This window comes from Aureobasidium namibiae (assembly GCF_000721765.1).
Source record: "Aureobasidium namibiae CBS 147.97 unplaced genomic scaffold scaffold_8, whole genome shotgun sequence".
NCBI lineage: Eukaryota > Fungi > Ascomycota > Dothideomycetes > Dothideales > Saccotheciaceae > Aureobasidium > Aureobasidium namibiae.
Window position 1 is genome coordinate 104,048 of NW_013581201.1, and position 23,213 is coordinate 127,260.

The following is a 23,213-nucleotide window of genomic DNA, read 5'->3' on the forward strand; positions in this document are numbered from 1 at the left end:
AGGTGGAAGAAGAGACATTTTTGCGACTTGTATGGGTTTACTCAGGCATGAGATACCCGTCAGTGAAGTATGTCCCTGGCTGTTTGTCTCACCCGTGCGTTTTACCAGATGGCCACATTCTTTTGGAATCAACGACATGATAAGAGTGAGGTAGATTTGTGTATTCATTCCTTTTCAAGACTGCAGACTACTCTCAGGGTTGTCTTCCGATGATCAGAGCACATTCGCCCTGCATCTCCTAGTTGATCTTCCTCACTTCGATCTGCCAAATCTTCATTCTTGATCTGCTGCTTCTACTTCTTCTTCATGGCGACCAACTTGGCGCTGCCCTCCGTGAACTCCTTTCCGTGAAGTGTGTTCTGAGCATTGAGGAAGTCGCTGTCCTTGTCGAGCAATTTCTGGAGTCTGTCGATGATCTCGAGCATGGGTGCATCGAAGCTGGGCGAGCGAAGCTTGTAGTCGCGGCACAGCTGCATCACGCTGTCACCCTCGTTCTGACGGGCTCTGAGATGCTCGTTGACAGCCATCATGTTGCGGCCAGCCATACTAGCTCCCTGCGTGGATTATTAGCTCTGAGTAGACTGTCGGGTAGAAGTGGCTTACGGCAATGAGAAGTCCAACACTCTTTCCAGTTTCGAATGCCTTTTCGTGGGTCATGCCGGGGTCCGCAGCGCCAGCCTGATCGTAGTTCATCTGGACAGCAGCAGTGATAGCGAAGAGGTGGTCGTCTCTAGATCTTGATTAGGAGAAACGCTTCACGCATCCATTGGTGCTGCAACATACGCGGAGTTTAAAATAGACATGATGCGCGGGTGATGGTTAGATGATTGTTGATGGAAAGATGCAACAAAACTCTGGCTTGGAAAAGCTGAAGCAGACAGAGGAAGCTGCGCAGCACGAAGAGTGAAAGCTTTGTTTGTTTGAACTGCTTCGTTCACTTCCCACAGTGGTTCTGGAAGCCACCTGAACCTTCAGGTTCGATCATACAGCTCTCTGGAGTAGATGAAGGTTGCAAGGGTCACGAGTGGAGAACAACTTGGGCCAAAGAGTAATCGCCTTTGGTCAAACCTGTGATGGTCCACTCACGTCTGAGATTCACATTTTCCACTGCGCTTCTTCGGTCTGTGGTCCGTTTGTCATGTAAACTGCTATACTATCCGTATCTAGTGTGGAAAGACATGTGGAGTCAGAAGGAAATTGCTTGTAGTCTATCCAGAAGAGCAGAGAATGTTATCGTGCTATGAACACCAAAGGAGAAAATGTGATCGTCCCAATCCAGACGTTGGCCCATTCGTCCTGCAGAAGCTCTTCAGCTGCAGGTCTTTCTCGAGGATCTAGCTTCATGACTCTGGAGAAGAAGTCGTAATCTTCTGGCAGCATACAGCCAGTCTTATGGGGCCTGCACCACGCATGTTGCTTGTCGTTTCGGCCTTTCGTTCTTTTGTCTCTTGGTTGCCAGACGCGGGAAGCAAATGCGTTTGCACGACAAACACCGCAGGATCTTAGATCCAGCCGCTAGCTGTGATTGTTCCAGCAATCTGTGTATGCGAAAGCACCTCATCACAGATGGAACATATCTCAGCACAGAGATATAAGTGTGCTGTATTGCTGGTAGCATAGCATGTTCAGATAAAATCGCTCTCCTAGCATGTTCAGATAACATCGCTCTCCTCTATTGTCTTCTCTTCCACATCTCAGTCCATCAAACTCATTTTGCTGTCATCCACGTCTGCTCGTAATTCTCTAGCCCTCGTCCTGAGCATCGTTCTCGTGGCTAGACCTTGGTGTCCTCTTTGCCCAACTTCGACTTTCCAGACTTAGACTTCTGACATTTTTCCTTCAACTTCTCAAGCATCAATGGCAACCACTGCGTATACACCTCTTTGACCTGAGAGATGAGCATCGAGACTTCATCTTTTTCACGCTTGGCCAAATGAGTAAGAAACACATTGCCGTTTTCAGTCGTGTCTGCAACTCTTTCCAGAATCTCTTGAATCGAGCCATCGAGGTTTGGCGAGTAGAGTTGATAGTCTTTGATTAGTCTGTCGAGATCTTTGTGCTCCTCAACGCGCAGGGCAGCGTAGTCACTGAGGAAGTCGATGTAGGATCTCTTGGTTTGGATGTATTCGCAGATCTGTAGAGGTTGCTTTAGCTTGGAAAGAGATGTATACGGTCGAGCTGGAATTACCTGTCTCATGCGTCCTTCGAGGGAAGCTTTCTGGGTCATCAAGTGCTGCTCGGATGAGGTGCCAGAAGCAGAGGCATGCGATTCGTCGATGCTGTCGATGCTGGAAATGGTTAGGGCGGATAACATCCTGAATTGGTTGCACGAACACGAATTGTAGATCAGACATGGCGTAGAGATCATAGAGCAGTGGGTTTTGCTAGATTGAATATGGATATGAGTGTCAGGCAGAAGAGTGTTGTATTTGTATCTCAGATTTCTCATAAACAAGTTTGAGGGTTTGGTTCCTTTGCAAGAAAGGTCATTCATGATCATGATATGCAGCTGTTCTATACAAACATGTGTCATGATACTGTAGAAGTCTTTCATCCGTTGGTAAGATCTCAGCAAGCGAGGAAGCTCCGTCGAAAGAGCTGTGGAAATGGTTCGTCACCGCTTCTCAGTCCGATTTTCATTCGTACAAACTGACTCTATATTTGATTGATGCAGTCTCAAGTTCCATTTGTACTGTTTGCTAGACGTGACCACAAAGCTCATCGTCTCGGGTCGTATCAAGAACCAACATTATGCAGAATCATCCTCCAACGTAGCCCCAACATCCTTCATACGAGCCTTGTACAACTGCTTGAGGAATGCGTCGTCTTTCAAGAAGATGTCCTGCACATTGCTCATGATCCCAACCATTTCTCTGTTGAAACTCTTTGAGTGGGCTTCATAATGCTCCCACTTCTTGACTACTTTGGCCCACTCCCGATCGCGGGTATCAACGTGTTTGAGTAGCTGTACAAAGTCAGTCTTGAATGAAGTTGTCAAGCTGATCTCGCTCACTTCAATGAAGTATGCCCTTGCAGATTCTGGGAGCTGCAGGTCATTCACTTCCTGGATAATCTTTGCAGATTGGCATCAGGTGGATTCTTGGAAGCCATTGTGGAGTATATGAATGCTTGTCTGAGGATGCAAGAGTACCGGATTCCCTGTTTGTATGAAGTTGACAAGCGACTCAGGCGAGACAACTTTCTTTGTTCCAAATGCCGAACCGCATCCGGATGCACTTCAGCCGGAAAAGGTGAGTCTGACTACACAAAGGAAAAACCACGCCGGAACGTCACGCAAAAGGACACAACAGATGATGCTGAGAGGATCGAACAAAGACAGCAAACATCGACTAGCAAAACAACCCTGCAAAACCGGAACCCCCTAGCCGCCGTATTGCTAGATTGGTCAAGAGAAAACGCACGAGGTTTTCTTCCTTATTTTTGTCGTGCGAGGATTACTGGGACCCCTCATGGCATTGAAGATCGGCCTTGCCGAGGATCGAACGGTGGTCTTGGGCTAGCTAAGCGGAAGGGAACACTACCTTTGACCGCTGCACCATGCCACCGCTCGATGTTTGTTATGGCAGACCCGTGGAATTATGACATTGAGGGTGCTTGTTGGGGTGGTTGCCCTCACTTCACTTTCTGAGGACGCCTGACGTGACAGCAGCTCAACAACTCTCAGATGAGTACTCGCGTTTGTCTTTGTTGTTCTACACTAATAAAACATCTTGTCGAAGCATTCCAAAAGTCATCGTCTTCATCTTGCCTCCTTGGGTCTTCGTAGCCTGACCACTTTCCTTCACCTACTCGTCCTCCGCCTACTCGTCCTCTCCCTGCTCGTCTTTCACCTACTCGTCCTCCACCTACTCGCCCTCCTCCGTTCCCGACACCTCCTCATCTCCGCCCTCAACATCTGCATCCATCCCATGCTCATCTTCACCCTCATCCTCAGTTATAAAACCAAAAGAGAGCCTCCGGTTAGATGCCGGTCTGATAAGGTCAGGTCGGGGCAGCATCATGTCATGATTGGAAAGTGCCACCCAACGCAACATACCCGCATCCACATGTCTCCGAAACGCTTCGAAAGCATCAGTCATATACCACTTCAGATACCCACGTTTGGCTGCATCATCATCGTATAGAGCGTGGATATAGTCTTGGACGTACTCGCACAGATAGTCCTGGAAGGTATCGCTGTCCGCGTCCGCACCGACCTCGTTCCTCAGATAATTTCCCCACCATTCTAAGCCCTGGTTGAGGATATCGTGCATAGGTTGGGAGATACCCAACTCTTGACGGATATTGCGCTTGGTGCTTGGCTGCTTCGAGTAAATCTTGCCTTCGCGACAGTCCTTCCAGATAAAGACAGGGGTGAGGCGACTCGGATGTCTGTGGCATTGGAGCCTCTCGTAGATGTCGAACAAACACAGAAGGCAATGCTTATCGATCTTAGGGTACGTGTCTTTCACTCCCTCGACTCCGTCTTCAAAATCCCATTCCAATGGAACCTCGTAGATGATGGTGTTCGCATCAGCCAACCAGCTGTAACTCGGGTCCTGGAAGTACGTTTCGATGAAATGCATTACATTGTCGAACGCGACTTCTGATGGCACTTCGGCTCCCAATAACTTGAGCTCGGCCACGACGTTTCCTGTGACTTCTGGCGGTGGGCTTCGGTGCGTCTCTGCTGGGATGATCAATGGGACATTCTTCCAGAATAGCTTGTAGAGTTGTGATCCCCGACCCATGCTCTCGATCCATGGTGGAGCATCTATAAGTCGTCCGATGGTGATATCCCGGGGCATGTAGCTCGCAAAGATGCTCTTCACATGCTCCACGTCTATTCGATATGGTGGTGGCCCGAGCAGTCGTAGGATATCATCGCCGCTCTCGTCCATTGTAGAACATCAAGATCAAGGTTCCAATGCGTAGGTATACGTGTGAGCCGGCATGATGTGAAGCCACTGTAGTGAGTTCCTCTTGCTGCAGATGTACTTTGCTCGAGGACAAAGAGCTTCACTTTCCAGATGCGGTACAGGGAAACGCTGTTCAGCTGCATCTAGAGAACAAAGGTTGGGTCGAGATCGACTCCCAGTCTCGCGAAGCCATATCGAAGCCAGAGATCGTGGTGTGCAATTCTAAGATATCGTGTCGCTTGGTAGCTCTTGTATAGTCATATTGGCGAAAGACTTTGACGTTGCAAAAGATTGAAGGTGATATCAGTGCTCTGAGCACGACCTCGTTGACGAACTCGATACGACTAGGTGAGCCAGCATAGCCAGAGTGCAGAAGAAAACAAAAAAGATATGAACAACAACTATCAACAAAATATGTACACCAAAAAGCAGGCACTGCCAACCAATATCCCGCAAGATGTCAAGCAAGAGCAATTCGCAAAAGTCCGCCTGTAAAGACAGCAACAACTGGGAACACCCGCCTCAGACAAGCATCAACCACCTTCTAACATCCTCATCCATTCTTCGCAGACGTCTCGACTCTTTGAAAGCATCAAACATAAAGAACTTCAACTGTCCTCGATTGAACAACTTCTCCTCGCCCGTCCAAGTACGTTGAATCTGTCTCTGAACCTGATATGCAAGGTCTGACTTCGCTTGCAAGCTTTCTTCGGTGTCGTCGTCTTCATTCCCGGCTGCGATGACGTTGTCGCGCAGTGTTCTCACCTGTCTGAGGGTATCCCTGATAATCAGTTTCCATGCGCGACCAAGCCTGCTATCATTGTCAAAGTAGCGTTTGGAGCTGGCATCATGCGTGTAGCGACCAGCTCGGACATCTTTGAAGACGAATTTGGTCACCAAAAGATTGGTCAATTCGCGAGGGAAGGCGTCAAAGACGTCGAAAAGGAAACGGATATTATGGACCGAAACTCTGGGCAGCGTAATCTCGCCTTCTGGCGCGGTGGAGTTGAAGTCCCACATTATGAGGATCTCATAGGTGACTTGCGTCTCTGAGAAGAATCGAACTTCGTGATTGAAGTTGTGGCGTTCACGCAAGTTTCTGTAGGCAGCAAGTTCGTGTCTGGTGGGTATGGAGTGCAAGGCAGTCTCGTCTGCTGTGTGGGTCGCTTGCATAGCTGCACGTCTCCATTGATACAGCCAGCGCTGAAACTGTCGATTGTTGATCATATACTCCGGCATGGCATGTCTTGGATCGAAGAAAGCATCGATGAAGAGCGCGGCATTGAAGTTCGCGCATGACCAATTTTCGGTGACCGTGTGGAAGACCCCGTCAGGTTGCAAAGTTTGCCTGGGATCGACGAGTGTTCTTTCGCCCGGGACTACCAAGCTGATCGTGGTCCAGTAGTAACGTAACCATTCTTCGTCTCCTCCGTCACGAATCACATCAGGAGTCAGATGAGCTTGGCGGTCAGTTATGTCTACTACCCTGCGTCTGTCGCGCAGAGATGGCCTGACATCGTATGTCACCTCGAGTCGAGCATTGAGATCGGTATTGCGGTAAGGACGATCAGTGCTATCAGCCAGTGTTGAGGTGGCGGAAGGAGTATCAGCTCCGCCAGAGGATTCAGAATCCGACATGTTGACTGCAATTGATTGCAAGAGGCTCGATTTGCGATGGTATGGACAAGGTACAGCAAGGCTCGAGTACGTGTGTGCACTGACACAAATACCTGTGTCATCGCCGCATCCGGTCAAGGTATTGTCAAGCTCAAAGACAGAACAAAGCGAAGACAAGATTTCCCCATCGTCGTTGCAAGGTGGTCCCTACAAAGAAAATCGTCGTACTTGAAAGAGCCGTCTCTTGAGCTCCAGCAGATCTGGACCTTGAGCTTGTCGTTGGTTGCGGGTAGATGGGAAATAGCGTCGAAGTTGGAGACAGTCGAGAAGTGGCGCATGAGAGTAGCCTCAGAATGGAGATGGGTATGACTTGTATATGACAGTATGCTAGATATTACTTCTCTCTTCTCGTAGCATACTCTCGACAAGATCGTTTGAGGTATTTTGCAGTGATCCTGCACTATGTCGTGTACAGGCTTGACTCACAACTTTCGTCCTTTGCCGTCCAGCGCTGGCGACTAGAGGATCGTATCTTATATGGCGACAAAGCTTACAGCGATGGCGATTCACATGGCAAAGTGAGTTTGCCTTGCGATGAGAACGCTGACAGATTTTAAATACTGTCTATACTTGGGTAACCTCAACAACTCGAAAGTCCAATCGCAAGCCCTCCATATTGTTCAGATTTGGATGGCTCGGCAGCATGTACCAGCCGCAATCGACCTAGCAGTCAGGATTTGCCGATCGAAATAGCTTCCATTCCTCTGAAAGGTTTTCGTCCACCAGGTCCTCTTCGTGTAGTAACCATTTCACCCTGACCATGGCCTGGTGCAACTTCTGGTTGCTGATTGCGGTAAACCACCAATATCGCCTGATCTCGTGCTTTGAAGAAAGGACACGATAGAGAGAGCGACACGTTTCCCCATCTACATCGCACAAGTTTTTGACTGTATCTAGAAACAGTTGACGATCGCGGCGGTTTGTTTCAGTGTTCTTACTTCGCCAGACAAGTGATGACTCGGGGTCATGGGCTACCTCTGACTCAACCTCGATATCATCCTGGTCTTGATACGTCTCATGGTCGAGTATCCTTGGGAAGACTGCCGCAAATTGCAATGGCAGATACTCTGAAAAGCCAAAGTCAATGATTCTAGCGGCTGAGGTCAGCTCGAACACTGGCGACTGTTCGGACTGATCATGGGACTTACCCAGAGATGGTGCGCTTATGTCTTCTTAGATCCATAATCTTATTATCGCTCTATTAAGGAAGGGGGGTGGGGACTTACTAGGGGCATACATACCCCGTAAATACTATGACCTACCTTATGTAGACCCCCACGTTAAGTAGGGGCTCGAACAAGACATAACACCTTAGGCGACGGCAATATCCTAGATTATGTATGTTCTGTTAAGATCATGCTTGGTATACTAGCAAGAGTATTAAAGTAATCGTAGTAGTAAGGAGCGACAATGGGCTCAGACGCTGAGAGGCTGGAAGGCTCAGACGCTGGGATCAGAATAAACGCGGAGTGGCCGCATTGACCGACCGTCTCATGACTCCGACCCCCAGCGAATTTTGCCAAGCATGGCATGCAATGTCGAATATTCCAGCGATATTATGCTCGATCCTAGCCTCCACTTGACTTATGCTCTCCGTTATGGTCACGAAATCCATACTTGTTCACCGAGCAGAAACATCTGCAGGAATCGTCGATGAGCTTCTCTGAGAAAACCCAAGCTGCTTCACAAAATTTCCCTCCAGATGGCATCTACAACATTGTTAATACTTGCCCTTCGTCCCATGGAGGAATATCTGGGAACATACATAAACCAGAACCAGATGCCATTCAAGATCGTGATCAATCGTAAAGGAAACGAAAACTTGCAGGTCATGTCTCAAGGTTTGGAGTCACAAGCCTGGGACCTGCATCTGTCAGGTGAAAATATTCTGGACTGGTTTTGTCCGCGTGACGAGTTGACCAAACGAGCACTGTTCACGTACTCAGGGCCGGACTTGTTCAAACGACAAGATAGTTACACAGCGGTCGTTTCTGCTCCGCCCTGGCTTTTGGATCGTGTTGGAGCATTGCTCCTCACCGATACATCTAAGGTATGAGTGCTTCACCCTAGCGATGGTGTATTTGCAGCTGGATGATACTTGTCTTATGATGCATATGAAAAAGTCTCTCGATCATACCAAATCAATATTGACCCTGCTCGTCTAAGCCTCCAAGAAAATGTCTGACTATTTGTGACCATTCGCTCTTGACAATCATATCGGGTAGAAATGCATTCGCATGTCTCCGCCGTAGCATAGCTAAAGTTCCCTTGTCGCTCGTTCGCCAATGACAATCAAGAAGAGACAAACATGAAATTGCCACAACTCTAACAAAGTATCCGAAAAACATTGCCAACTAAAAGTAAACATCTTTGGGCATAGGCAAGAACGGTATACCCAGCCCCCTCTGGATATACTCATGGACATCCAGATCCCTATCATAGTACACCTGATCCATCTTGAAAGCTTGCAACATGTGATACTTGACGAATCCAGATCTACGCCTATATGTATCCCACATACTGTCAAACAGATCGCAACAGTGATCCGCCAACCAATCTCTAGCTCTCATATGCAAGATATCATTCGTTGCCATCGGATTGGTGATACGGTAGGTGTTCATGTGAAGCCCGAACGCAGTCGCAGACGTTACTCTGTGCGGTGCGTGGAAGAAGTCGCGGTATGCTGCCATAGCTGTCTGGAGCAAATCCAGCATCTTGGCTTTCATGATGCGAAGTCGACCTTGGTTGTTTGGTGCAATCTCCTCCTTGGTAGTGGGATCTCTACTGTAGATTACTCTTGAGTCTTTGAACAAGAATTCAAGTCTGATGCGATCCACATCACCATCCAGAACACCGAGTAAGTCGAACAGCGCATCGATATTTGGCAAGGATATCTCGGGCAAAAAGTTTGGCGCAAAGTCCCAGTGGATTAGGATCTCGTGAGTGATCTGTTTGGGTGGGTCCAGGGTATGGAGGCGCGCCATATGATCGGGATTTAGAAGGACGTCCTCGACAAATTCGAGCGCATTTGAGCTCATGACAGCGTCATGGATGTTGTCGGTAGGATACACGAATGGCGTATATCTCCAGTAGTCGAACTTGGCATGTGGATCAGTATAGTATGATGGAGCTATGTGGTTCACAAGATTGGTGATGTCGATCGGCTCGGCGTCGCGAAGTACGTGTCGATGGATCTGTCGTTGCACATCGTATGGGAGAGTGGATCTGATTCTAGCTTCCAACGCGAGCGTCTCGACCCTTTCTGTCAGATATTCTTGTTGTTCAAGATTCAAGGTAGCGGGATCATAGGCAGCGAGGAAGTCATACTCCGTCAGAGTTCCGATCATGTACAGATGGAATCTCAAGTGCGGAATAGTTGAAGCCATAGTCAAGACGTAGTGAATATCGAATCTGGCCAGTTGTGCTCACCCATGAGTAGAAACACTATGAATTTGTCACCACTGAATACCGACTGTCCATAACAAAGAAATGTCCGGATCCGGTTCTGGAGAAAGTACAGGCTCGCTAGAGTCAAAGGGCGTCCGAATCCAGAGTAGAGCAACAAAGAATCAGAATTTGATGCTTCTGATGTTGCACTATTGTTGCGAGTCTGGATGCCACACGTTCATGATAGCCAGCCACAATTCTTCGCATATCCGACCAAGGGCAACTGATCTCTCGAGCAGAGGTATACCACGATTCATCTCCATCTCTTCCTCGTCGATCCAGTCGATCTTGTGCGTACCACGAGCCAGGTCTCGCAAGCTGCTGTCATAGATATACCAAAATGCCTTGGAGATACGCGCTTCCAGTTCAGTCGCCACAGGGGTGACGGACATGATAGGTTCAAGCTCGGCGGGTACGGTGAAGAAGGGTTGGAGCTTGGTCGTCTTCCTGGCTCGCTCGCTAGGCATATCGCTGGAGTGCGTGGCCAGTAGGAGGAGATTGGCGAGACTTGATCGATCCGGGGGCAGTGACACCTGTACAACGATCTTGCCCATCTTCTTGCACAGTTCGGTGGTGGAGGGCATGCAAAGCCATTGATCCAGGTGGAGATTCTGCTCACGACTGAGTCGACTGGGTAGAGGGAGCAGGAAGGTGTTCTCACGATAGTATAGCTTACTACCTTCGTTGTGGAACAGATTGGACACTTGCGTGACTGCTGGAGGTAATTGGTTGGATCTTTTACTGGGGTCGATGGGCTTGCGTTTTGTCACAGCATGTTTGCAGATGAGGACCTGCAGCTCCGTGGGAAGCTTTGGAAAAGAGGTGAAGTTGTTAAGTTGTGGCAGAGGACTACTTCTAACCGGTTGATCGGTCAATGATAGGTCTGAGAACATGTTGTGTTAGATTGAACAAGGATGCTAGCTCGATTTGTCTGCAGATGAGCTGATGTGATTATTGGTTTGGCGATGGTGTTGAAGTCGAGTGAAGTCGAGAAATTCGATGGACCATCGGCATGTGCTCGAACAGTGCATTGGTAGTTGTCCTGTTCCTGCAATCGGTCGTCAATGATCGCTTGTTTGTGTTGCTGACAAAGAAAGTGCGAGCACTGGCATGCCAACAGCGCCTTCTTTGTCCACGTCGAGCCGAAAGCGGACATCTCAACCAATCCTTGTACAACAAAGAGCAGATGACTGTTCTATAGTAGCAACAACCGTTTGGATATGGGAGTCCAATCTCCATGCTCATGTGAAGCGTGAGCCAGGGAAGTGAGTATATAAGTAACAAAAGTAGCCATCCAATCAGAAGGGGAGAGCACGAAGAAACTCCGGCTACTTAGTGTAGTGAAATAATTCGCCCTGAAGATTAGACCGAGCTAGAGACCCAGCCTCTACACTTATGAACATGAGGTGTAGGCTGGGGTTCACCGTCGGTCAAGAACTCCCAAGCTCCATTTTTAATTTTTTTTGCTTTTGTGGTTGTTAGGCTCTTTGCTTTTGCGATTGCTTTCGTGTCTCTACTGTCGTCTTTGCTGTGCGATGATTGTTTTGTATGAACTTGAAATGCAATCGTTGTCGCGCTGCGAGGTTGGGGTTTCGACTCTCTGATCAAGCTTGTCTTTCTGCTTCGAGCTGCCAGCCGGGCGCACGACATACCATGATTATGGCACAATGGAGCCAGCTCTTTCTCGTTCAGAGTTCATGATTGATGATGAGAAAGGTCTAGACTCGCACATGTGAACCAGCATTCCAGCAACTCACCTATGACAGGTCTTCTCGATGAGCTCCTCAGAATACCGTAGCACCACCATCAACAACAAAATCAGCCCCATTGACATAACTCCCCGCCCTTGAACACAATAACACCACAACCCCATCCAACTCCCCCACCGCCCCCATCCTCCCCATCGGATTCCTACCAGCCCAGATGTTCCTCGCTTCCTCCAACCCATCTCCCTCGTTCAGTACCGTATCCATATATCCAGGACTGATAGAGTTCACTCTGATCCCGTATCTCGCCCACTCAGCAGCCAAGGAATCCTTCATAGCAATCACAGCAGCTTTACTGACATTATAAGCGACTTGGGGTTGCGGAAAATTGACGCGGTGGCCACTGATAGAGGCGGTAAAGACGATGCTGCCGCCGGTGTTTTGCTTGCGCATGTGTGCTGCGGCTGCTTGAGCGCAGAGGAAGGAACCAGTGGTGTTGATATCGAGGGTACGGCGCCATTGCTCTGGTGTCATTTCAATAGCGTGAAGACATCCTACTACACCTGCGAAACAAAGCAGGATATCGATGGAGTATCTGGCGGCTGCTGCGTCGAAAGCACGGGTTACGGCTTCAGCGTCTGTGACGTCCACGGCTGAACAGATTATTTTGGCGGAGGGGAAGTCGGTATGGAGAGCTTCTATTGCTTCGTCTGATGAGTCAAAGGTTGAGCGCAGGTCGAAGAGGGTGAGATTGACCAGGCCATGTTCCAGGAGTGCTCGTGCTGCTGCTAAGGCGAGAGTACCAGCTCCTCCAGTTACTAGATCATCCATCAGCCTATTTCACTTCCAGTCATCAACGTGACAGGGAGTCACGGTCTGTGGATGTAGCACGTACTGACAGCATTGCCCTCGACAGCAAAACGGGCCATAGCTCTTCCTTCAGCATTCAAATAGTGTGGCAGCGGTGGCGGTGGAGCAGTCAGTGAAGCATCTGATCCATCTGATAGCTCCATGAACGGAATTGCTCGAGCAGAAAGAGCATTGCGGTCGGACATGGTGTAGTTTCTCAAGTGCAATGGCATGCAATATAAGCTTGATAGGTGCGAGAGCTTTCTGGTATCTTGGGGGATTCAATTGAATATCTGATTTTGATCCGAGTTGATTGAGCGAGATAACATAAGCTATGGCAAAGCAAATGATATATGTAGAGAAGAGGTCCTTCGGGTGACACTTCCCGCATGAGGTCGGGCGACAGTGTACCGAGATACAAGCAAAACGTCATTGCGGACCATGACCGAAACAGGAAGGTTAACCGACAGAAATCCCGACTCAGCACTACCTCTTCCCTTTCTTTGTTATTCGGTGCGAGCTTTTCGGAAAAGACAGCAGAGCAAGCGCGTGAGCCTGACGGCTCAAATTACTGTCAGATGGAATGAGAAGGTACATCGGCGGGCATCAAGATGCGCAGTCGTGAAGCCGATCAATCTTCTTCGACAAGCAGATGTCCAGCCAGCTTCTTGACTCCTTTCTTGGTAATGTGTATCAGCGGAAACAGACCCTGGCCATCCGCCATATCGACTCTTTCGGCCTGCCCGTGTTGGACGTCTTCCATCTCCTCCTTGGACTCATCGCGTAAGAGTTTGAAGATAGATGCCACATCGTCCAGCTTCTGCTCTGTGAAAAGCGGTTGGGCCATGTTGTTTGCAGATGTCTGGTCATCAGGTCTCTTCAAGACTCTTTGGATCTGACGAAGAGCGAGCTCCCTACCAGTATGGAGCATCTCAGCTGCATCGTTCTTGTCCTTTTCGAAAGCCTCGGTATGATCGGTGGCGAGTTCTTGTCTGCCCGTCTCGACGCAATCGGCGGCTTGGTTGTAGTAGTTTATGAGGCCCTCGGACTTTGTGAACAAAAGGCTGGCATGTTCATGTGCAGGTCGCAGGTAGAAGGTATCAGTCGTAGAAGTGTTCTTTCGTTGCTTGGAGGCGGGTGCGGCGAGGACGTCTGTGAGGAGGGCGCGAAGGTCCCTGTGAAAGTGCGAGTCGAGATCCGCTCTGGTTGAAGTCAGTGCGAGAACACTGTCAGGAATGGAGCGGTAAATTACAGCTCGCGCTCTTTGCCGTCAAGCAACTGATTGAGCTCGGCTTCGTCGTTGTCAAACATTTTGTGCATCTTGTCGACCCAGCCGTCATCTTTGGGCTTGATGATGCCCATCACCATCATCATCTGCTGGCTCTCGATACGGCCTTGGTCTTCTTCCTCTTCAGATGCGCTTTGCTCGTCCATATCTTCAGCATCTGCTCTGCGTTTGGATGCTCTACCGTCTGGCGATTGCGTGTCTGTCCCATTGCGTGTCAGCAAACAGCTGGCTTTGTGTTGCCTGCCAGTGATTACCCTCAGCCTTGCGCTTTCCTCTTGCCATCTTTTCTTGTCTTGTCCCTTTTTTGCTTGCGTTGTCGATTATCTTTTAATGGCCGTGTGGTTGATTGGATTGTTTTGGCTTGGGTCAATCTGTCGAAGCAGCTGCAAAACACAATCACGCTCACGCTTACGAGGCAGGAGCGCAGGCATTGAACCTTCCTTCGAAAGTGCGCAATATCTGTATTTCGACATTGTTGAAAGACTGTCCACTACCTAGTTTATTGATACAACCTGTACTGTCTTGTCCCATATCTGCTGTCCATGATCTTCTCTGCATCCTCGAGCATCATCAAAAGTCAACACGAAGTAAAGGGAAATTCTTGTGAAACCAAAGCAATCATGCCCAGTCCTGCTGTACCCATTCGCCATTTACCATCTGTCACTATTGTCTCTTTTTCTCTGTTTTGCTGGTCTTTTCTGTTCATCTTCCTCTGGTCATCTTTCTCTGGTGTGCTATCCTTTTCTGCCCATATCCCTTTCTCGCTTCCCGTATAGAATACTTCTCGGCATCGTCGAAAATCGCTTAGACAGCAGCCCCACTCGGATGGGAGCGTCAAAGATGACTACAGACTCTGATTTCTATCGCATCTGACCGAAGTCGCCGGTTCGTGCCTGGCGGTTACCATTTCTCAGAAAGCTCTGGCCGAATGTAGGAGCAGGTCTGAACGCCAGCTCGTGGGAAGGTGAAGGAGTGGCGCCGTATGGTGCATCGAAGCTCTGTTGACCATAGGCGCCGACCGGCATGTACCAAGGTTGTTCAACAGCACCGGGTAGCCCCGAGCCCATGTACTGAGGTCTGCTGAATCCGCCACGTGATCCATTCTGTCCTTGGCTCAGAGTTTCGGGAATCTCGTTGTAGGAGTGAGGTTGGGCTGCACCTGTCATATCATCGGCGTAGTTCGAACGACCACTAGCACGAGGCACAAAGAAGGACGATGCTGTGGGGTTCATGGTTCTGGGTGAAGAGCCAGGTTGAATTGCGCCAGGTCCAATCGAACTAGGTGGCTGGTTAGGGCGTGATCGGAAAGCCGCAGGATTGATTGCTGACAGCCAGATGCGTGTCTTGTAGATCTTGAACAAGTCTCCAACCAAGAGGTTGAAGTTGATGTACTCGGTAGAATAGAAGTAGAAGGTGAGCTTCTTCCAATCAAGTTGGAACTCGGCGTCAAGGATTTCCATCTTGAGGTTGTGCTCGCTAGCTTTTTGCTGCGCAATTCTCTTGGCCTTTGCTTCATTTCCTTCCTTCTCGCGGAGGTTGGCAATCTCGTGGGGCTGAGCAAGACGTTTAATCATCTTTGGTTTGGTAGGTTCTTGAGGCAACTCGGGAGGTCCGCCCATGCCAGGCGGGTACTCATCTAGGGGTCTATCCCTGTGCATGCTTCCTCGATCCGTTCCATTCGAGGCCATGAGACCGCGTGTTTCTGAGTCTGTCAAGGCGAGGTTGTGACGCGAGAACATCATCAGCCACTTGTAGTGATCTTCCCCAGTCTTCTCGAGAGCTTCTTTTGCTCTGGACCAGTCGATTTTGGCGTGAGTGACAGTTCCCAAATCCTGGCCGCGATCTGCTTCGACTATGACCAGATCGCCTTCCTTGACATCAAGACCAGTGCCTTCGTGAATATAGAAGATGCCGGATCTTGAGCACTTGAACGTGACGATATAGAGCGGAGCGCTCCATCCTTGACGGCCGAAAGCACTCCCGGCAGGTGTGACCGATGAATATGGGCCTTGAAGACTGAGACTTGTGGACTCGGCACGATTTCTGTGAGCAGTAGCCGCTCCGGAGAAATAGTTTTGCGCATATGCTCTGTGCTGCATATCGGACTCGGTCATATTGGTCTCAAGGTCATGGGATGTCTGACGATAGTCCCTGTTCTCAATTTCCGATCCATGAGGCATGACAGCTAATGCTGAGCCAGCGTTGCTGAAAGCTTGACCAGATAAGCCACTAACAAGCGATCCACGGCGAGTGGGAATGTCTGCTAACGAATGCCTTCTACTCTGTGTGATGTCGTCCATTCCGAAGCCGAGAGAGGTGGACCACATACCACGGTGTGTGTTATCTTGACCGAGATTCAGAGCCCTTCCAAAGTACAACTGTTCAGAATCATCGTCTTCGATGGCGGACTCGGCGCCAGACTGTGAATAGCTGTCGGACATGGATCGGCGGACGTCATCTGCAGCCGAAGCACCGAGTGATGCGGATCCGTGCTTTGCGCGAGCGTTCTCATGGGTAGCCTGGCGAAGTAGTGCGTTGCTCAAATCTGAGATTTGATCATGACGTGCTTTGAGGCTAGCAAGAGCAACTCCCTGGTCTTCATCATCATCGACTTCGCTGAGCTGTGCCAGAGGTCTTCCTTCGACGTAGACGGTTTCTCCGAGTCCGCTCGGACGCATGGGACGATATTGGGAACCTGGGACACCAGCACGCAGTCTTGGAGGTGTGCCCACGGCACCAGGGTTGTTGAGCCCTGCTTCCGTCTCAAGCTGACCAACCGAGTAGGACTGTGATCTGTGCGTCTTCAAGATGGGCTGCAGAGGAATGTTGAAGGGGAAAGACTCTGTCGAATCGACTACGCCTGGGCTCTGCTGGGGAAGGTACGAGTTGGGACCTGCCTCGTTCAATCTGAGGGGTAATTCTCGTCGATCCGCTCCCCAAATGGAGTTGGGAGCAGCCCATGCGCCTCCATTTGAGCCATTAGAAGGCACACGGCCAAGCGTGGACCCAAAGGTCCATGGGTTGTGTTCGATAGAGGGAGTCGAGGGTTGTGATCCGTTGGAGGGCATAACAGGGCCGGTGATGGACGCCTTTCTCAGATCACCAGACTTGATCTCACTAAGAAAGGAGGACCTACGGGCACCTGCCGCGGCAGCCGGGCGCACAGCTACCGAAGAAGCCGAATGAGAGAGTTCTGGCTCATCCTCCGAGGATGCGAAAGCTTCGGAATCTGGTGTGGAGCGGCCAAACTTGATCTTGTCTGCTCTGATCGCAGTGGGCCCGAAGCCAGAGCGGTTGACAGTGCTAGCTGCCATACTGAAGTTCAAAGGTGCTGAAAGCGGTTGTGTAGAGAGTTGTGTGTGTTGTTGGACAAGTTGGACTGAGCTGCTGGGAGAAATTATACCTCACGATCTCGCGTCACGCTGGAGTGAAGTAAGACAAAGGATATGGAAGTGCCCTAAATCTTGAAATACTCGAAAGGAGTTGACAAGTAGGCAAATGCGCGTTGTGCGAGGTTGCACTGAGAAGTGATTGGCGCAAAAGAGGGCAAATCTCTCGTTGAGGATTTGATTGGTTGGCGGAAAGAATGATGCTGTTCCCGAATCGAATGGTGCCTGCTCGATTGAGTCAGCTGCCGTTTTCACGATCTCGTGTTAAGGCGAGGCTCCGTCGTGGTTGATGTGTATTCGACGTCGAGTTCGCCGAAACAGGCAGGAGCCGGGCTTCGAAGCAGGGGCGACAGCATGAGCATGTGCAAGGAATGGAACAAAACTCACAAGTGAAGTGCTAGCGCGATACTCACTAGTTCTGCCTTGTTCACCGATATGGAGAGCAAACTCTGAGGACAAAGACTTCGCCACGTGTATCGAGGTCTGTAAGAAGGTTCAAGGAGAAGGTCGCATAAAGAGTGCAGTGCGTGAGATGCTCTGGACAGCCATATTAGCATCAAACATAGGGCCAAAACATAAAGAAGCAAAGCTCTAGGCGCCACATGCTCCGTCAAGCCGTAGCTTGCGCCATCCAGCAGGCTGCACGCTTTGTAGGCAGAGTAAAAGTTGAGCGCTCGATTTGGTTGCGGACACCAGCGTGCCGCACACAGGAATAAATTGAAAATTCCACATACCTAGTGATCGCTTGTATTGCCTGTAACCGAAGCCTTTTTCCGTTTATCTAATAACCGTGTCTGGTGAGAGTGTGTTAGTCGAGGCTTACAATCGAAGACAAGGTGAAACAACTCACCTATTGATTGCGAGCGTTTGTTTCAAAAACAGAGTGGAAGCAAAAAGGGAATATATCTGTAGCATTAATAGCAGGTCTTGTGGAAGCTTCTCAAATACCTGTTGCCAGTCGGTCAGCACCATACACGCGGTCGTCGCAAGCTCCACGGCGGGCAACTCGAGCTTTGAAAGGAGTTCGCTCACAGGTTCGACGTAACGCCTTGAATCACAATCTCATTGTCCTACTTTCCGAGTCACGACAGACTATTCCGATGGAGTTGGTCCTGTACAAAGCAAGATACTCCAAACTTCATTTGCGATGTTTGTGGAGAAGCGCGCAGCACGTGGAGGTCGAGTCAGCACGTTCGTTGGGTCTCGCTAGCTTCGCGTTGGATGGCCGGTCTCTGTGACTTTCAACTGGCAAAGACTCGAGAAATAGAACTGCAAGGCGACTCCGCTTTTGAAGAAGGGCGAAATGAACAGATGTTCTGGATTGCTCGGGCCCCTTGTTGTGGGGGAGACTTCGGATGATGCAGAACGCCGATCACTTCGCAGCTGGCCGAGACCGTCGACAACAAACCTGTTCGACGCGAGGGAGGTATTCGACTCTGTTTGGGGTCTTCTTAGACACAGGATCGAAAGGAGGGCACGATTGATAGAATACGGAAGACGGTAAGAAGATATGTAGGCATGCGCAGGCTCGAACGGCTACATAAGGAAGGCGCCAGACGTGATCGAAATGCGGAGGCGGCGCAACCGCTGTCTGGGCGGGGGTCTCGTGCCCTCGAGCAGCCACTTCCCTCGGCGCTAACCGACGCATTTTCGAACACCAAACGTGGTGTAAACACTGTAGACCACTCTTATACTTTGACCCGCTCGACATTCCAAGTGCTGCCATTGGTCCGTTCCCCCATTGAAGGGGGTACCCTACAAGCAACAACCGCATCTCCAGCATCACTTGAACAGCGACCCTTGAATCTTCTGTCCGACTGCGTCAGCGCTGTCAGGCCACCCCCTTGGCGTGGTATGCACTCCCCCGGGACTTCCGTCCGAATCCTCATCGCATGTTGTCCCACCCTTGGACTGAGATGATGACGGGTGGAATCTCGCGAACGTACCCGTGTGTCAGTGTACAGTATGGTTGGACAGGTACACGAAGCCATCGTACTGGAGTCTGAAGCCGCTCTAAACTGGTACTGCGACGGGTAAGAGTGCGGGGTGCAGCGAACCGCCTTTTCTATATGGTTGTTTTGAGTGCAAGAAGCCCTGCGCTGACTTCACCCTTCAGCACTAAGCATCCGGCTCATGACCCGGATGCAATGACTAATAAAGCATATGTATAGTACAAAGTACCGTCTTCGAGCATCAACATCTAGCCGCGATGGATTGAGGGATTGAGGGATCGGCGACCCGCTTCGACGAAACACGCCCACCTTCGTTGGAACCAAGAGCTGAGTGTCTTCAACTTATTCCTGCAGTGTCCTCGAACCTAGTCCACGTCCAATATGGGAAGCCCTTGGAAATCTTCCATGCTTCTTCCCATCTTCTTGATGGCTTCTTCAGCCTTTACCTTGCGCAGTTTCAAGGTCTCCTTCACGGTCACCAACACAAAGTCGTAGGTCAAGAGAGCTGTGCCTTCCTCAACGTCGTACTTCTTTGCCATTTCTGGATCTGCCACCGTGGACAGGTCCACGATGAGAGAGTCCTTGACGCCAAACACAGGATCAGAAGACTCGTATGGATCGCCACGAGGGTATAAAGCGCTACTTGTCTGTTAGCGGGCGACCTTCGTGAAGCACATTTCTGGCGACGAAGACTTACGTGATCAGCGGATCAAAGCCATCCTTCCTCAAAAGGAAGTGCACATGGCCTGGTCGATTCGGATGCCTGCCCAGCATTTGAAGCATGCTGAACACAGGTCCGTCCATTGGGATTGGGTACGAGACGGGCTTCACTGCCTTGAACCAGAAATTTCCATCTTGCTTGGAAAACAAGATGCCTCTGCCATCTGGCCCGTCTCTGTCTGGATATTGAACATCGTAGTTTCCATGCGAATCACCTTCCCAGACATCAATCTGAACGCCTTCCAGAGGGTTGCCGTCAGTATCCTTGATGGTACAGAGAACCAACAGAGGGGTGCCGTCAGGGTCCTTGTGGATCGCGTAACCGTTTTCCACTTCGCGTGCGTCATGAGTATGGAAAGGCCCAAGAACTGTTCCTTCGGTTGATTTTCCAGTGCGTGGATGGTCGATAGAGTCCACCAGAGCACTCAATCCCAGGGTATCTGATAGTAAGATCATTTCCCTTCTCAAATCCGTGCTGATCTGGCCGACGTCCGTCAAGAAGTCCAGTCCAGCCATCCACTCGTCTGTTGAAAGTCGTGTCTCTCTCGCAAAGTCATGCATATGAGATACTAGACGTTCGAAGATGTATCTCATCCGAGGATTCGTACATTGGCTGTTGATAGCATGAACATTTTCAGTGATGTTGTCTGTCGTGAGGTCCTTCATGTTGTCCGAAGTATATATGTCTCCTATTCCAGGATTGTGATGGAGCTTTCGAGTAGGCGCGGGCCGTCGTCTTTATACCACTTGTTCACATATTCGATGGTTGTCAATGCTCAGAGTGACCATGACGGGGTTTGTGGGGCGGCTCCGGCACCACAATTGCCCCACCCTGGAGAGCTTCGGGCTATCCGCCAATCATATCGCTGATGACCGCTCGCGCTCGACCTCCATTCCGGCACTTTTTCCTGGCAAATGTGCTCTGTAGCTCACGAACATCAGAATGGCTGTACAGAAGACGTGTAATTCATTATTTAAGTAGTGGAACTCATACCCCATGCTGGAAGTCTCATCTCACTTGAAACTTCTTTTACGGATGTTCAGTTGGCGTCTGACATGTGGGATGAAGTAGCCCCGACACCTGGCAGCTGCAACTGCGTTACTCTCGATCCTTCACTGCAGCCTTGTCTTCCATCTTCAGACACGTCGCACTGCACTTCCAGCTCATCATCACGCTTCATGCACACAATTACACCATGTTCTTTCTCTATGCTCCCCATCCGTTGACAGTAGCAGCGATAGGCACGTTGCTGACTGGGAGCTTTATCTATGTCGCTCTCGGCTGGTGGAAGCTCCGGCAATCAAGACAAGAACTCGAGCGAATCAACAAATGTCTTCCGCCACGCGGTGTGTACCGTAACCTGGAGCCCTTCATAGCATTTGACATGATTCTGTCGCTGCTGTCCGCAGCGAAAAACAAGAAACTACTACAGTGGTTCAACGGGCATTTCCAAACATACGGTCCGACATTCGTCGTTCAGACTATTCCGAAGTACGCTATCCATACCACCGAAGCGGAGAACATCAAGACTGCCTACTCTTTGAAATTTGATGACTGGTCTGTCAGACCTGCACGTCAGTCCTTCAAACACCTCATGAATGGCTCGACATTCATGTCTGATGGGGCTGCATGGTCACACTCGCGCGGTATCCTGCGTCCAATGTTTGTCAAAGATCGCATTACAGATCTTGAGTTATATGAGGCGCATTTCCAGAAGTTGCTGAAATTGATACCGGAAGATGGGTCGACCTTCGATATCAGTGCTCTGTTCCATCGGTATGCATTTGATGTGTCTTCCGAGTTTTTGTTTGGAGAATCGCTCGACTCTCTGGGAAGCCCAACAGACGCCAAAGTACAGCTGGCTCACGACATTGAGCTCACCATCCAGGACGCTGCGGATCGTTTCCGCAAATCCCTGTTGTATCGTTGGCTCAGACGCCCAGGCGTCGACCAGGCGGTCAGCAATGTGCTAAGTTCGACGACCAGATACGCGCAAGAGGCTCTGGATAGAGCAGTTGAAGATCAAAAACATGCACGAGGAGAGCACAAAGCCACCCGTCCCTACTCCTTCCTCGACGAGATGGCACGACAAACACAAGATCTCGAAAGGATGTCACATGAAGCAACAAGCTTGATGTTTGCTGGGAAAGACACAACTGCCGGATTGCTTGGTAGTATGTGGTATCTGTTTGCAAGACATCCTGAGGTTTGGGACAAGCTTCTCGCGGAGGTTGATCAGCTCGAGGGCGCACCACCAACATACGAATGGGTAAAGAATGCGAAGTATCTGAGATACTGTGAGCACGAAGGTAAGTGCACGTCGATGTTTTCGTCAAGGCACAACGACCTGACAAGTTTATGAAGCCATGAGACTCTACCCTGTGACCCCGATCTTGCCGCCTCGTGTTGCTAATAAGAACACTGTACTGCCACTCGGTGGTGGCAAGGATGGCAAATCTCCTCTGTTTGTGCCTAAAGGCACGGCATTGATTGTTCACATATATTCGGCAAACCGTCGTCAAGAGATTTACGGGAAGGATGCCGAAGAATTCAAGCCAGAAAGATGGGAAGATCTTCGCCCAGGTTGGGTAAGTATGGTATGCACAACATCCGCCTGAGCTCGACTGACCTGTCTGTGTTCAGGCTTACACTCCGTTTGGTGGTGGACCGCGAATCTGCGTTGGTCGTAGGTGCACTCCCACACACTGATCTACCAAAAGACTGACGGTGCACAGAGCAATTTGCTTTGACGGAAGTATACTATCTTACGGTCCGCCTGATGCAACATTTCCGCCGGATCGAGTGTCGAGATTCAAGACCTTTCATCGAGGATCTCGCGGGCGTCATCTTGAGTCCAGATGGCGGCGTCCAGGTTGGCTTGTACCCGGCCTGAGACAACGCTATAGTTTCGTCTCCAGAACCTCGACCTGTTCCATATGACTCTCAAATCTCAGCTCTGATGCACGATTCCCATCCTTCACCGGTTCGGCCAGCACACGTGGTGGAACGAAAGGTTCATGGTTTTCAGGAAGCCGATAAGGCTTAATTGGTACTACAGTCCAGTACAGTTGGTCCTGCATCTTACGCTCTTGCTCACAAGGCTGCTAAGAGATACGGTGTAACTATGGATGCCTGCAGGTGTTTCACCGATGCAGGCATTACACAGAATATCGATACTTGCATAAGGATTCAGACTTCCATCCACCATCGAAGCCACGTGGATCATTCTGCCTCTGCTACCGGTGTATGGTTGATATGTTACTGG

The 23,213-nt window shown here is 50.0% G+C and overlaps 12 protein-coding genes across 12 annotated transcripts; 1 reads left to right on the forward strand and 11 right to left on the reverse strand.

Annotated features, from left to right (window-relative positions):
- Positions 1-293: 293 nt before the first annotated feature.
- Positions 294-803, reverse strand: M436DRAFT_63524 (uncharacterized protein; the record flags this gene model as incomplete). Its single annotated transcript, XM_013572156.1, has 3 exons — positions 294-554; positions 604-730; positions 784-803. 3 exons carry the CDS (start codon positions 801-803, stop codon positions 294-296), a joined length of 408 nt encoding a protein of 135 aa, XP_013427610.1.
- A 971-nt stretch (positions 804-1,774) lies between these two features.
- M436DRAFT_81595 (uncharacterized protein) lies at positions 1,775-2,354 on the reverse strand (the record flags this gene model as incomplete). Its single annotated transcript, XM_013572288.1, has 3 exons — positions 1,775-2,134; positions 2,189-2,288; positions 2,335-2,354. The coding sequence occupies 3 exons, from the start codon at positions 2,352-2,354 to the stop codon at positions 1,775-1,777; spliced, it is 480 nt and encodes a 159-aa protein (XP_013427742.1).
- A 395-nt stretch (positions 2,355-2,749) lies between these two features.
- M436DRAFT_81596 (uncharacterized protein) lies at positions 2,750-4,901 on the reverse strand (the record flags this gene model as incomplete). Its single annotated transcript, XM_013572289.1, has 3 exons — positions 2,750-2,965; positions 3,014-3,039; positions 4,058-4,901. The coding sequence occupies 3 exons, from the start codon at positions 4,899-4,901 to the stop codon at positions 2,750-2,752; spliced, it is 1,086 nt and encodes a 361-aa protein (XP_013427743.1).
- A 540-nt stretch (positions 4,902-5,441) lies between these two features.
- M436DRAFT_72543 (uncharacterized protein) lies at positions 5,442-6,557 on the reverse strand (the record flags this gene model as incomplete). The annotated part of the gene is made up of 1 exon (XM_013572225.1): positions 5,442-6,557. The coding sequence occupies one exon, from the start codon at positions 6,555-6,557 to the stop codon at positions 5,442-5,444; it is 1,116 nt and encodes a 371-aa protein (XP_013427679.1).
- Positions 6,558-7,340: 783 nt separating this feature from the next.
- Positions 7,341-7,685, reverse strand: M436DRAFT_30462 (uncharacterized protein; the record flags this gene model as incomplete). Its single annotated transcript, XM_013571922.1, has 1 exon — positions 7,341-7,685. A coding segment is annotated over one exon (345 nt), but the record flags the coding sequence as incomplete, so codon positions are not given.
- A 1,265-nt stretch (positions 7,686-8,950) lies between these two features.
- M436DRAFT_46102 (uncharacterized protein) lies at positions 8,951-9,982 on the reverse strand (the record flags this gene model as incomplete). Its single annotated transcript, XM_013571980.1, has 1 exon — positions 8,951-9,982. One exon carries the CDS (start codon positions 9,980-9,982, stop codon positions 8,951-8,953), a length of 1,032 nt encoding a protein of 343 aa, XP_013427434.1.
- Positions 9,983-10,192: 210 nt separating this feature from the next.
- M436DRAFT_72544 (uncharacterized protein) lies at positions 10,193-10,936 on the reverse strand (the record flags this gene model as incomplete). The annotated part of the gene is made up of 2 exons (XM_013572226.1): positions 10,193-10,755; positions 10,786-10,936. 2 exons carry the CDS (start codon positions 10,934-10,936, stop codon positions 10,193-10,195), a joined length of 714 nt encoding a protein of 237 aa, XP_013427680.1.
- An 891-nt stretch (positions 10,937-11,827) lies between these two features.
- Positions 11,828-12,804, reverse strand: M436DRAFT_46645 (NAD(P)-binding protein; the record flags this gene model as incomplete). The annotated part of the gene is made up of 2 exons (XM_013572094.1): positions 11,828-12,567; positions 12,645-12,804. The coding sequence occupies 2 exons, from the start codon at positions 12,802-12,804 to the stop codon at positions 11,828-11,830; spliced, it is 900 nt and encodes a 299-aa protein (XP_013427548.1).
- A 425-nt stretch (positions 12,805-13,229) lies between these two features.
- M436DRAFT_81600 (uncharacterized protein) lies at positions 13,230-14,168 on the reverse strand (the record flags this gene model as incomplete). The annotated part of the gene is made up of 3 exons (XM_013572290.1): positions 13,230-13,800; positions 13,851-14,085; positions 14,141-14,168. 3 exons carry the CDS (start codon positions 14,166-14,168, stop codon positions 13,230-13,232), a joined length of 834 nt encoding a protein of 277 aa, XP_013427744.1.
- Positions 14,169-14,746: 578 nt separating this feature from the next.
- M436DRAFT_45984 (PSP1-domain-containing protein) lies at positions 14,747-17,200 on the reverse strand (the record flags this gene model as incomplete). The annotated part of the gene is made up of 1 exon (XM_013571951.1): positions 14,747-17,200. The coding sequence occupies one exon, from the start codon at positions 17,198-17,200 to the stop codon at positions 14,747-14,749; it is 2,454 nt and encodes an 817-aa protein (XP_013427405.1).
- A 2,392-nt stretch (positions 17,201-19,592) lies between these two features.
- M436DRAFT_81602 (aromatic compound dioxygenase) lies at positions 19,593-20,613 on the reverse strand (the record flags this gene model as incomplete). Its single annotated transcript, XM_013572291.1, has 2 exons — positions 19,593-19,866; positions 19,925-20,613. 2 exons carry the CDS (start codon positions 20,611-20,613, stop codon positions 19,593-19,595), a joined length of 963 nt encoding a protein of 320 aa, XP_013427745.1.
- Positions 20,614-21,143: 530 nt separating this feature from the next.
- On the forward strand, positions 21,144-22,841 carry M436DRAFT_46064 (cytochrome P450 alkane hydroxylase-like protein; the record flags this gene model as incomplete). Its single annotated transcript, XM_013571974.1, has 4 exons — positions 21,144-22,257; positions 22,313-22,536; positions 22,592-22,634; positions 22,684-22,841. 4 exons carry the CDS (start codon positions 21,144-21,146, stop codon positions 22,839-22,841), a joined length of 1,539 nt encoding a protein of 512 aa, XP_013427428.1.
- Between the last annotated feature and the right edge of the window lie 372 nt (positions 22,842-23,213).